This window comes from Orcinus orca, chromosome 8, assembly GCF_937001465.1.
Source record: "Orcinus orca chromosome 8, mOrcOrc1.1, whole genome shotgun sequence".
NCBI lineage: Eukaryota > Metazoa > Chordata > Mammalia > Artiodactyla > Delphinidae > Orcinus > Orcinus orca.
In genome coordinates, this window is record NC_064566.1 from 1,054,860 (window position 1) to 1,067,744 (window position 12,885).

The window sequence follows — 12,885 nt, forward strand, 5'->3', positions numbered from 1 at the left end:
ACAGCAGACCCCTCGGGCCCCTGCCACTCCAACCCCACGCCCCCGGCACACAGCAGAGCTGCTCCACCCAGAAAACGACCACGCAGGTCGCACGGAGCACACGTGCAGCCCAGGGAGGTCTCCAGCTGGGAGGTAAACTGGAATCGCCCCAGTCCCCGAGCGGAGCAGAGAAGGGAGGGCTTCCGGGGGGCACAGACCTGCTTCCAGGTCGGCGCCGTGCACGTCCCCCCAACCCCGTGCTGTGTGGACGGCCACGGGGGGCCCCGGTGGGGCGAGGCAGGGAGGGACTCCAGCTTGGTGTCTGGGCAGGCCCTGGATCTTGCGTGAATGGGACATGAGCTCCACTGACGCCCCCAGGGGCACAGGCTCCACCATCAGGGTGGCGGCGCTGCGCCCTGGCGTGGAGCCATCTCAGGAGAGAGGGGACATCTGCCATGAACACCAGGCCCCACTGCTGTCCTGGTGACAGTTCAGACTTAGGGGCCGGCAAACCACCAACGCTCCCACCTACAACCACAGGTCCCATGAGGAGGTGACACACAAGAAAAAAACAAAGCACCCCAAGAGGAAGCACAGCTCCCCCCCAACCCCGCCACGGCTTCACACGAGCAAGGATGTACGGATCGTTCCTGCCTCGTGGGGCTGACAATCACGCATCCTTAAACCCCAGCTGGCGCTTCCCTGGTGGCGCAGTGGTTAAAAGTCCGCCTGCCGATGCAGGGGACGCGGGTTCGTGCCCCAGTCCGGGAAGATCCCACATGCCGCGGAGCGGCTGGGCCCGTGAGCCATGGTCGCTGAGCCTGCGCGTCCGGAGCCTGTGCTCCGCAACGGAAGAGGCCACGGCGGTGAGAGGCCCGCGTACCGCAAAAAAAAAAAAAAAAAAAAAAAAAAAAAACCCAGATGCACTAGGCTGGCCTGGGAGGAAGTGCATGAAAGCCAGCAAGGTCATGACAAGAGGACACATTTATTTTCACATGAATTATAAATGCCGGGAGCTCCTGACAGAACTCAGCTGAGCCCTGCACTTCTTCGGCCAAAAAGGTAGGAGGCCTTCCAGCAGGAACACGAGAATGTACTAGAAAACAAGGGTTTTTATCACAAGGCATTTCTCAGTCTCTGCTGCAGTGCCCACGTCCAGAGAAGCGCCGGGGTCTCACTCGGACAGCGCAGAGCAGATGTGGGGCGGTGCAGCGCTCTGCAAACAGCACCCCGAGACCCAGGGCCCGCTGCAGGTGGCAACCCAGACCCAATCCGACGCCCTGCTTCGGAGGCAGGGAGCAGGCCGGGCAGGGAGGCAGCAAGGACAGCCTGCGTGATGACGGGCGCGACCCGCGAGACCACCAACGCATGCCCTCGGTGCTTTTAACGCTCTGTGGGGCATGAGCACGTCTGCGTCCCTGAAGCTAGTAAACCTGACCGCGGTCACAAGAACACCTGCCACACAGCAGGCATCTCCCAGAAAACACATCCCAGCCAAAACCAGTCTGCAGGGCAGGGGCTGGGAGCCCCCTCCCCTGATCCGGGTGCCCGGGCTCAGAAAGCAATCGTGACCCCAAGATCACCTGACCTGCAGACGGCACACAGAGTGGGTGCTCAGCCCTCCTCGCCGGCACCCCTTCCTGGGACCGGACCCTGCAGGGCTGATGCCCCGCGGCCAGCTGCCCACAGCCTGGCTCGGGGTGCCCTGGTGCCTGCCTGCCTGCTCCCGTGCCGAGGGAGCGAAGCTACCTGTGGGTCTGGGAGGGAAGACGAACACCCCAAAAGGGAAGCACCTGCCACATGTTTCGTCGGGTGAGCAGGGCACAGGACCCTCGGCCAACAGAAAACACTCCTCTCGTGGCAGGGAGTGAGCCCTGTCCTGCGAAAAAGCCGCGGCCCCAGCGGTCCCCAGTGCACACCCCGTGTCGGTGATTCTCAGGAAGATGGGCAGGCTCAGCCCTGCACGCCCGCTGAAGCCCCTCCGGCCCCTGGATGCCACGCAGCTCATCCAGGACACAGAAGGAAAGTCACCAAGCGTGACCCGCCCCACACTCTCAGCAAGAAGTTCCTCTGAGAGGACGCCAGCCCTGCGGGGAGGAGTGAAAGGCAGGGCAGCCCGGGGGGGGATCCAAGGCCTGGATTTTCTTCTTGTGACTCCTTTTCTGTTCATTCATCACCTTCAACAGCTAAGAGAGAACAAGGGCAGTGGGACTGGGAAGAGGGTGGTGCGGGTGGGTGTTCCGCAGGGTCGGCGACGCCAGGCTGCAGCTGCTCGCTCGCTTGGGACGGCTCAGCCCTGAACTCCTGCCGTGCAGAGCTCCCGAGAGGGGCCTGGGGGCATCCCAAGCTCACCTGGGCTTCTTGGAGGACGACACTGCTCCAAGCTCTCCGTGTCACCCCTGCGCCCACCGCCTGCCATCTTCTCCACGGCCTCGGGAACCACACACGGCCCCGACCAGCAAGGGCCTCCTGAACACGTCGTGATGGCAGCACGGATGGAATGTCTTTCCCGACAGAATCAACTAAATGGCGCGCACAGTCCCCATGCTTGTGTGTGTGTGTGCACGTGTGTGGGCTCACACGCGGCCAGGAAGGAAAAGGGCAGGGCGCACAAGCTCTTGTCTGTCCCTACGGCCCTGCGCAGGCCGCAGCCCAGAGGCGCACACACAGGTCCCGGGGCTCTCCTGGCCCAGACACACGCACATGCAACTCGCTGTCCCACTGCTCACTCGGGCCTCCTGCTGCACAGACAGCGCCGACCCGTCTGGGTTCCCTGGTCAGGTTCCCAGCACAGCTGCACCTACCGTCCCCATATCTGCCAGCAGAACGCATGCCCAAGGGAAGCACAGCTAGCCGGGAGGGGCCGGTGAGACAGCCCCCCCTGACTGGGTTCTAGCAACTCCCAGTTCCTCTCTCTGCTCTTAGCTGTCTCTTTAAGAACAAGTTCTATCATCTTAATACTTGGGATTTAATATCGTTAAAGTAGAAAGAACTCACCCCAGTCATAAGAAGCTAGACCACTGAGCACTACGGAAGCACGCACGGCCCGCGCACACGAGCAGCTCCCGCCCCAGCCCTCCCGCGAGGAGACGCAGACTGACCGGCAGCCTTCCTCAACTGCACTGCAGGATGCCGGCAGCACCCCGGCCCCCACCCACTAGGGGCAGCAGCAATGCCCCACCACACCTCCAGGCCCTGCCCAGCGTCCCTGGAAGGTGAGACCACTCCAGGTGGAGACCCACTGGCAGGCAGCCCGCTCGTGGGGAGGGCAACGGGAGGGTCCCTCACCTGACGTAGGGACCAGGTCCCGAGCTGCCAACGCACCAGGCCCTGGAGCCAAAAGTGGGCACGAGTCAGCACTGGCCCTTCACGGGCACAGCCCGGTAGGCGAGGAAAGCAACTCAGTGCCGCCAGGCTCAGTGTCTCTGGGTCCCTTCGCAGCATCAACGCGGGGCCACAGAAAACAGTCTGAGAAGAGAACTCAACGCCTCAGGTCCCCCTCTCTGAGCAGCCAGAGACTCAGTTTCCAGCTGACGACACCCCGAAAGCGCCGTCTTCCCCCGCCTGCCGAGGCCAGCAGAGTGCAGGGGCCGAGTGCCCGCTACGCCCACCTCTCCTCCGGTCCCGACCAGCACTAATGCACACGGGGACATATGAAGAACGCCAACCTCGCCTGTCCTCACTGGCGGCCCCCCAGCCTGTGTCAGGGGCCTCTGGATCGTGTGGGACCGTGCCCTCCACCCGCCGCGGCAAGGAAACTGGCTCCCTCCCACTCCTACGGGGCATGGGTGGCAGGGTGAGGGACCTTGTGAAGGCCACGAGCTGGGTCCTCCTGTCCACCCCACTCAACACGCCTCCGCTCGCAGCCCCCCCCAGCTGTCAGGAAGGCCCCGCCGAGATAAAGCTGCGGCGGTGGGGGCGCCCGGCTGTCTCCCGTCCGCCTGCTGGGCTGGGGGGACCCCACTCAGTAAACATCACGTCCCGGTACCTCCGTCCCCCTCCCTGCCCGGGGGCCACTGGGCCAGCGTCTCCGTCCGTTGAATCAGAAGAGTCCTTGTAAACCAGTCACGGGGCTGTTTTGATGAGCAGCCAAGGAAGCCAAGCCGGGTTAAGCGGCCACAGGGGTGCAGGGAAAGGGCCCGGCAGGGAGCGCTGCCCCGACGCCAGGCCTGACCCAAACCACCGAAGAGCACGGAGGGCTCTGAGCGGGCGGTGAAGCCCCTGTCATAAGGGTTCCACGTTTTCCTTCCACTCAGAAGCCTTGGCTGAGGCGGTGAGGGCCAGGGTGGGGGCAGCCCCACGCCTCCAGACACTCTTCCTCCTCGAGGGTGTCCCCCGGGCCACGCTGAGGACCTGCTCGGGCCGTGACACCTGCCGAGCCAGCATGGAAGTAGGGGAGGAGGAGTCCACACTCAGCTGGAGAACCCAGCGTGGAGGCCTCCTCTGCAGCCCCCGGCGCGCCCTGAGAACGCCCTCCCCATGGGAGACAAGGCCCAGCATCACTTCTGAGAAGCCTGCAGGAAGAGTCTCTGCCCGGGGGTCTGCGGCTCCCATCAGCCTGCAGGCTGGCAGGAAGAGGCAGGCAGCCCCACCCCGTGGAATAAAAACGCCACCGCCCAGAGGCCTATTTGTTTTGGAAGCGTCTCACTAAGGAGCAGCTGGGACAGGTGATAACCGCTTCCTCTATGCCCCTCTGCAACCCTCAGTCCTGAGGAACCCGGGGAACAGGCCAGAGGGGCCTGTCACGACCAGAGCTGGACCGCACCAACAAGGGGATACGAGTGTGGGATCTGAGGAGGACAGAGCTGCTGGAGAGCCAGCCTGGCAGGCCAGGCCTGCGCCCTCTGCACATGGCCCTCTAGCAGCCCGGGACAGACTCTCAGTGCAGAAGGCGTGGACCGACAGCAGGTGGCCACAGCACCTAGCACCTTCCACCTTCCATACCGAGCTTCGCCATCTCGGCGGGAGGGGAGACGCGAGGGGTGGCCGGGGAGCTCCCGCAGCACCTGGGGGGCGGGAGAGCGGACCGGGTGAGCCAGTTCAGGCCGCGCCCTTCCCGCCACCCCGGGATCAGCCCCAGAGCGACACTCAGCACTGGCACCTGGCGGGGGAAGGGGTGTGTGGCACGACCAGGGGACCGGGAGCAGGCAGGTTACAGATGGAAGGCGCCATCGGCAGGGAACGGGGTCAAGCGGCCTCCAGGGCGCCAAGCCCCTGACCCCTCGACCCCCCGCCTTCCACACAAGTCACCCCGAGAGCCAGACCTACTGCATAAGCCTGGGCTGCGGGGCTAAGGGCAGCCATGCATCGGGACACAGGGCTGGGTCCTTGCCACAGCAGCACTCCAATGGCAGGGCAGAGGTGACAGTGACAAGGCGGCCTGGGGGCCGCAGGGTGCGGAGCCCTTGCACTCACTTTTCATGCAGGCACTGCCTTGCCAGGTAAGCCCTACCTCACTCTGAGGGGACAGAGGGCCTTCTCCACGGTGGACACCTCATAAAATCCCACCACCACCTGCTGGGAAGGTTACTGCTACGCCCATTTCACAGACAATGAAACTGAGGCTTGGGGAGGTAAAACAGGATGACTCGTGAAGCTGTAGTCGGGGTTCAAACCCAAACCATCCAGCCCCCGAGCCCTGTTCCCATCTCTCACCTCCCCAGGTCTCAGCTCAAACGGCACCTTTTCAAAGACACTCCAGAAGCCCTACTAAAATGGCTCTCGAGCACCCACCCACCGGCTTCCACCCTGCTTCCCGGCATGGCCAGGATCCCTCCGTGGGAGCTCTGCGCCCCCGTGCGGCATCATCCCAGGACACACATGCCAACCACTGCAGGGAGGACGCACGCATATTCCACAGCAGGTGACCGTGCAAAGGAAACTTCTTCAAAGAGAAGAAAACCAGGTGACGAGGAGAACATGGCCACAGCCCAAAGCCACACGGCTCCGCTCAAACAGGACCACGGGTCACACGTGGCCCAGTCACCCACCAACGACCTCCTTGTCTTCTCCTTAAGTATCCGCATTCTATCCTCCGGTTCCAACTGTTCCTAGTCCCATGTCCCCAGGCTCCATCCCACAGAACAGCCCTGCACACCACCGGGGGTACCCGGGCCGGGAGAAATCCTGTGCAGAAAGAAAAACAAACACGAGGAAGACAAAGAACGGCAGGCCCTCCAGCCAAGTCAGCTGGGAACAGCCCGCGCCACCGCCTCTTCCGGACACGGCCACTGCTGGCGGGGGACACGCACAGAAGTCACCGTTGGGCACTGAGACCAGCTCCCAGACCAGCCTGCGGGGCCGACGCGCCCAACACAGGCACGGAGTGTGCCCCGCCGAGCACACCTATGCCTGGGCTCGGCCTCCCTCCCAGGCCACGTAGGCCCGTCCCTGACAAAATCAAGAACGTGTGCTTGGGTGCGTCTAAGTTTCCAGGACCACAGCAAGGACAATGTGGGACAGGCTGGGACAGTGAGAACATCGACACAGAGGCCGCCTCCAGCGCCCACTCGAGCGAACCCCTCCCAGGCCACCATGAGCTCTGGACAACAAGTCCAGCAGCCAGCGCCCCAGTGCCGCCCGGCTTTCCCAGCATCCTGAGAAGAGGCCTCGGTGAGCCCAGTAGACAGTGACACCTGGGGGTGAGAAGCCAGGACAGAGGCTGGAACAGGGCACTGCGGCTGCCCCGGGCCCTGCCCACGCCGCAGAGCCTCCCTGCGGTGCTCAGGTGGGTCCCCGGGGACACTTGTGCAGGGTTCCCTGCAGACACCCCAAGCAGGAGGACAAATGAGAAATGACGCGTTGCCAAGGGTGTTCAGGCACGTGGGGCTCATTCTGCAAGGGCTCCCTAGCCCCAGGCGAGCACTGCCACACACCCAGGCCACAGTGACTGCCTGCCTGGAAAGCAGCTGCTCCTGCGTGTGCCCTGCAACCACAGGTTCCGGGGCCCACTGGCCGCAGTTTTTCTCCTCGTGCCTCTATGCCTTTGCACGTGCCGTTCCTCCTTCCTGGGCCGCGACCTTTCCTCCTTTCTGCTTGGAAAACTCCTGTGCACCCTCCCGAGCCGCCCTCCCGGCCCGCCCTCTGCCGCCACATCATTTGCTCCTGCTGCCCAGCCTGACAGAGCGCGGACTGTCTTCTCCGGCGGCGACACTGATCCTGAGCTCGGGGTCTGGCCCAGGACAGACGGTGAACGCAGTCGGGACTGGAGGTCTCGCGGCAGGAAGTGGTCCGGCTCACGTCTGGAAGAGGCTGGGTCACAGCAGCATCTTTCAGGATCAGCAAAAAGCAGGAACAATCCAGGTGTCCGTGGAGAGGCAACACACGCCTATCTCCACACCACGGAATACCATTTGGCCACAGAAAGGACAGCTGACACCAGCAACACCACCGACGAACTTTCACAACATTAAGCTAAGTGAACTGGTCACAGAAGACCACGTGTTGTGATTCCGTTCCATTTCCACACGAAATGCCCAGAATAGGCAAATCTGTAGAGATGGAAAGTAAATCAGTGATTGCCTAGGGTCAGGGAGGGAACGGGGCACCCTGAACATGAGATTTCTTTCGGGGGTGAGGTGAACATTCTCAAACTAAACTGTGGTGATGGTCAACTCTGTAATTTTACTAAAAATTACTTAATTGTACGCTTAAAGCAAGTAAACTTTATGGTAGGTAAATTATACCTCAAGGAGACTGTTAAAAAAAACCCCAAACCCTAGAGAATCGAGCAAGCTCAGCCTGGGTGCCCTCATACGGGATTTGACTGCCAGCCACCGCAACACCCTCCCCAGAGGCCAAGTGCCAAGGGAAAGTCATCAACACCCGGTTCAAATGCCCGCAGAGGTGGCATCCACGGGGTTGGATCCCCTTCACCTGAGTGCAAGATTCCTGCCGGCAGACCCATCAGGCCCGAAAGCCCCCGACCGCATAGCACACCCTGGGCGCTGCCCGAGAGCGCCAACTCCACCGCCCTGTGGAGTGAATCGCCAGGCCGGGAGGCCTGTCTCCTCTGGCCAGAGCCAGGAAGCCCTACCCTGCGCCTCACGCCACCTCAATCTGCCGCCGGGGAGGAAAGGAGGTGCTGACGTCAAGGCCCAAGCGGCCCCAGCAAGGGGCTCGCAGGGTGCGGGCTGGGCTAGAGGGCGCGGGCGGGCAGGTCCCTGCAAACTTCACCCCGTAGGCCCCCACCAGTCAGGAGCAGAGGAAGTGTGTTTCCTCTTCTATATTCCCAGATGCTGGCTGGGAAGCTTCTGGACCCAGCTTTGTCGGGTAAAATGTAAACCACACGCCTATCGTCCACTCACAGATGGCTGCCACTGCCAGCTGAGGACAGGACAAAAGTTCTCTCCACACTCCCACACTCTGCGCTGCCCCAGCTCATGCAGCTTCTGCTCTGGGCAAGGGTGCCACCCTGTCAGCTGCTGTCCAGAATGGGTAGAGCCAAGGACCCCAGAGGTGACCTACACAAGAAGTGCAACCCTTTTCAAGTTAGAAATTACTTTTGTAAAAAAAGAGGAAAAAAATTACCACACACCTTGGTGCTCAACGCCAAGCAGAGGAAACATACAGTAAGACGACGGATGCGAGCTGCTCGTCGCAAAACTCTCCTGCAGATGAGCGCCAGCAAAGTCCAGCAGCAAGTCGTAACATGCTGGCTTTCTTTCTAGCTTCCCTGAGCAGGTTTCCTGCAGGCCTCCCTTTCCTCACACACGGCAGGGAGAGCTGAAGATAAGGCTGCCAGCATTACTCAGCAAGGCCCTTTCAGTGACAGGGAAGGTGTGGTCTCACTCGAACATCTGTAACCCACTCTTCTGGTCATAACAGTGATCAGAAGACGAGGAGGAGGACGCACCGTTTGCCTACAGCTGAGTCCATACTTTGTCCCCGTGATGGACAAATGCAGAGAAACTGCTTCTCAAAAGAACAAAAAACATTAAAAACATGAGAACTCTATTCCAAACAAACCGGTTGACACGGAATGATGTGAATTAATAAAAATATCAAGAAACAGTAAAAAAAAAAATCACACATCTCCTCAATTCTTCCAGGCTGAAACCTGGCTAAAGGATTAACTGAAGTCCTAGCATTAAGCATGTAAAGGGCGTCGGGCAGGAGCCAGGCCCTTCACGCGCCGCCGGGTGGCTCTCCTCACAAGAGGGGCCAGGTGGAGTGGCAGGTGGACCAGAGTGGGAGAGCTGGGGTCTCTGCTGCTCACTCCCTCTGCAGCTGTGAAGTCCAGGCCTCTGCATCCTCATACTTCACAGCAGATGCTCAGTAAACTTGTGGGAGGGACAGAGGGCCACCCGGGCCCTCCCAGCTCTAGCATACTCAGACACCACCCTGGAAACATGCTCTCGAGAAGATCAGAACTTGACTACTGAGATTGTTCCACTTTTTTTTTTTAAGGGGGGTGGTTCATAGTTAAGGAAATGTTAAAGAATTCATGATTCACCAAGTCTGATATGCAATCCACCAAGTTTAAAAACACATGCACGAAGATAAGCAAACTCCATCCTAACCCCTTTCTGGAGATCTCTAGTTCCCTTTCAGAACTGCCTACTGCCTACTTTACATCCAGTCGGCTCCTTCCCTCCCCAGAGACCACAGAAGCAGCAGCTCCAAGCCTGTCCCTTTCAAAGCTGTCTTCCTCCAACACTGGGCCCGGCCTCCCCCCCACAGGGAGGTAAGTGCTCCGCTGATCTTACCCAGACAGTCCTGACAAGCGCCTGGAGAACCAGACCCTTCTAAGCCTAGCTGTGGTAAACTTCTGGTTGTTCACAATGATGACAATACAGTCCATAAAGCACAGACCTCAGGCAGTTAAAAAAACGGACTGCTGGTCAGTTTCCAGGCACAGAGTGCCTGCTTCTTATGGGCATGAGCACATAATAACCACACACAGACAAAATACAATCAGCTGCCCCCTCGGCAGCCCAGCTGATCGGGCTGGTCCCTCCGACCCTAAGCCCTGCTAACTCAACTCAGCCAATCAACAGCCTACTCCCCTGAAACCGGCTCACGGGAGGCCAGGCAGCCTCCAAAGCAGTCGCTCCTGATAAACACAGAAAGCAAGCATCTATGGCTCAAATTAAAGCAAACACAGCTGCCTGCCCTCGACTCTTGGTGCCCGTGGGTTACGAAGGCCTCCTACAAGCATCTCTCCTTACTCACAGTAACCAGCATCCACCAATGCCAGGCACTGTGGTAAAGGCTTTAGTGGACCCTTCCACAACACCATGCTGCAAGGACCATGACTTCCACCCTACAGATGACTTTTTAAAAGCAGGTCTGGAGAATTAGTAACCACCTAGAGTCACACTGCTAACAAGCAGTGGGGCTGCGACGGCAGTGCTGCCTCTGCAAGAAGCCAGGTGAGCGGCCCTGCCCCGCGGCTAGCCGCCTGCATCACCCACATGCCACGCTCAGCCCTGCACTCTGGCTCCAGGTCTACCCCGTCACACTCAGCAACTCTTTGGCCTCTTTATTCACCCTTCACGCTGTCTGGTCTCCCCCTTCACTAAACTCCACCCAACCTGCCAGGAAGGGTGGGTCTCATTCATGGCCTTGACTACGCCGACAGCACCCTCCACTCTGCCTACACCCCGAAAGGGCCTGACAGACACTGACATGAAACGTACATCGGACCTTTCACCTCCCTTCCCGAACTTCAGTGTCTAGACAAGCCCTTCCACCGGTCGAGGCCAAGCACACAGCAACCGCTCCCTCACTCCCACCCCAAGCTCCCGGAGTAACTAACCTAACTCCAGAGGGGTGCTATACAAACCAGAGCTGGGCACAGATCGGATGGCGGACCACGTTACTGGGTGAAAAGTGTCAGCCCCTCTCGATCCTCAAAAAGTAAAAAATAAAAAGAGAAAGAACAGGAAAAAAATGATGTTTTTAGGGAGAATAACTTATTGAAGACGACGTGACGTTCTATACGTTTATCTAACTTCCAGCAAGCCCAACACACACGCCGACGAGAGGGAGAGCCCAGCCCAGGCTCCGGTGCTGATGCTTCCTTCCTACCCCGCCCTGCGGCAGCCGCCCGCGGAGACGCCGATCGCACCCCGGCCCCGCCGACCTCGCCCCGGCGGACGCTGGCAGAGTTGGGTTGTTTTGCTTCTTTTCCCTCGTTTTTCAAGGGGTTGTTCTCTGCCGGCGTCAAAGTTATCTCTTCCCGAAGCAAGTTCGCCGCGGCGACCGGCGAGAGCAGCCTCCGTCCGACCTCCCCCGCCGCCCGACAGCCAGAGGCGAGGTGTGGCCGCCTGCACGGGGTCGGCTCCCGGGACGCGACACGCCGCGCGGGCGCCGACTGCAGGCCGGACGCGGCCCCGCTCCCGGCCCGGCCCCGACCCCGCTCCAGGGAGCCCCGGCCCCGCGCCCAACCCGGGGACGCCCCTCGCCGGCCCGGCCCGCGCCGCCCGGCCCGCCGCCCTTGACCGGTGCAGCCCGCGGCGCGCCCCGCGGCCCCTCCCGCGGCCCGGCCCGCCAGCCTCGCCACCCCGCCGCCCCGCCGCCCGACTCACCCCATGAGCCAGTCCATGGCTGCGCGGGGACCGCCGCGCCCGCCGCCCGACTCTCTCGGCCCTCAGCTCGCGGCGGCGGCGGCCGGAAGTAAACACTCGCTCGCTCACTCCCACACGCGCGCCGCGGGCGCCGCCGGAAGTGACGTGAGCGCGCTGCCTGCTGGGAAACGTAGTCCGGGCCGCCCCTGTCGCCCCCCCCCCCCCCCCCTACAGCCCTGTCCCCCACCCACCTACTGGAGCCTGCGCGGGGATGTCCCCTGACACCCCGGTATGTCCCCTCACACCCCAGGATGTCCCCACACAAGCCGCTGTCCCCTCACACCCCGGGATGTCCCCTCACACCCCACTGTCCCCTCACACCCTGGATGTCTCCCCACGTCCGGGATGTCCCCTCCCATCTCGCTGTCTCCCTGCTCCCCATACTGCCCCCTACGCCCTGGCCGCCCCATGTCTCCAGAACGCCGCAGCCCCTCCCCCCTCCTCGGGTCGCCTCGGCCACTGGCTTCTCTCCAGGCTCAGTAAGCTTCGCATGTCAGGCTGAGCCGTCAGCTGGCAGCAGGGGAAGTTTTCGGGGACAGGACCGGCACGGTGTTGGGCGCTCCCGGCTCGGCCAAGGGAGCGAGACCCTCTGAGCCCCGCGCCCTCGCATCCCGGCGGCCTTTCCCGTGACCTGAGCCCCACTCTCTGCCCGTCCCGGCGGCGGAGACCAGCCCGCGACACCCCTCCATCCATCCTCCTGGCAGCCATGGGGCCCTGGACGCGGGGACAGTCAACGAGACAAACAGAGGTCTGTGGGGCGGCTCCTTCCCCAAGGAAGGAGAGAGCCTGGGGCAGGCGCTGGGCTTTGGCTGCCCTACAGGGCAGATGCCTGGAGGGACGGGTGCCTGTCCAGGGACCACATCGGTGGTGGAAGCCGCTGGCTGAGATCAAGAATGGAGGAGACGGTGCTTGGGACACATGGGACGCTTGGGACGGATGACACGCTGCGTCCCCGCCCAGTGCCGCTGCCCTCGGCCCTGGTCCCGCCCCACCCTACGGCCCCACCTGAGTCTCATCAGCTGCTGCCCCCTGTGCGGAGGTTGCCTCTCTCCCTCTGGTGCCTTGCTGATCACGGAGCTTGTGGGGGAAAATTGCGCACTTGACCACCAGCCACCTGAGAAGAAATAATGAGGAAAGACAGAGGGACGAGGGGAAGTCCTGTCGCATGTCCCATCTCGGGGAGGAAAAGCACGCAGATATGGGCCAGGGCCTTCGTCTCCACAGCTGGATAAGTGGCCAGGGTAGTTAGGACTTTGCCTGTGGCCGGCCATCTGCAGGTTGCATCTCTACCTAGAACAGTGACCCAGACCATTCTTCCCCGAGGAGTATGAGCCCC

General features: G+C 61.5%; 1 protein-coding gene across 3 annotated transcripts in view; it reads right to left on the minus strand.

The window, feature by feature from the left end:
- MOB2 (MOB kinase activator 2) overlaps positions 1-12,580 on the minus strand; it is a 50,759-nt gene extending 38,179 nt beyond the window's left edge. Inside the window, exon 1 of one of the 3 annotated variants that reach the window (XM_049714044.1) lies at positions 12,555-12,580. In XM_049714044.1, the coding sequence (XP_049570001.1) occupies positions 12,555-12,565 (11 nt within the window). In that variant the 5' untranslated portion in view covers positions 12,566-12,580. Of the gene's footprint in view, positions 1-11,065; positions 11,085-11,510; positions 11,659-12,554 lie in introns of those variants that run through there. The other 2 variants (XM_012536087.3, XM_033402571.1) reach the window with 2 other exon arrangements.
- Positions 12,581-12,885: the final 305 nt, after the last annotated feature.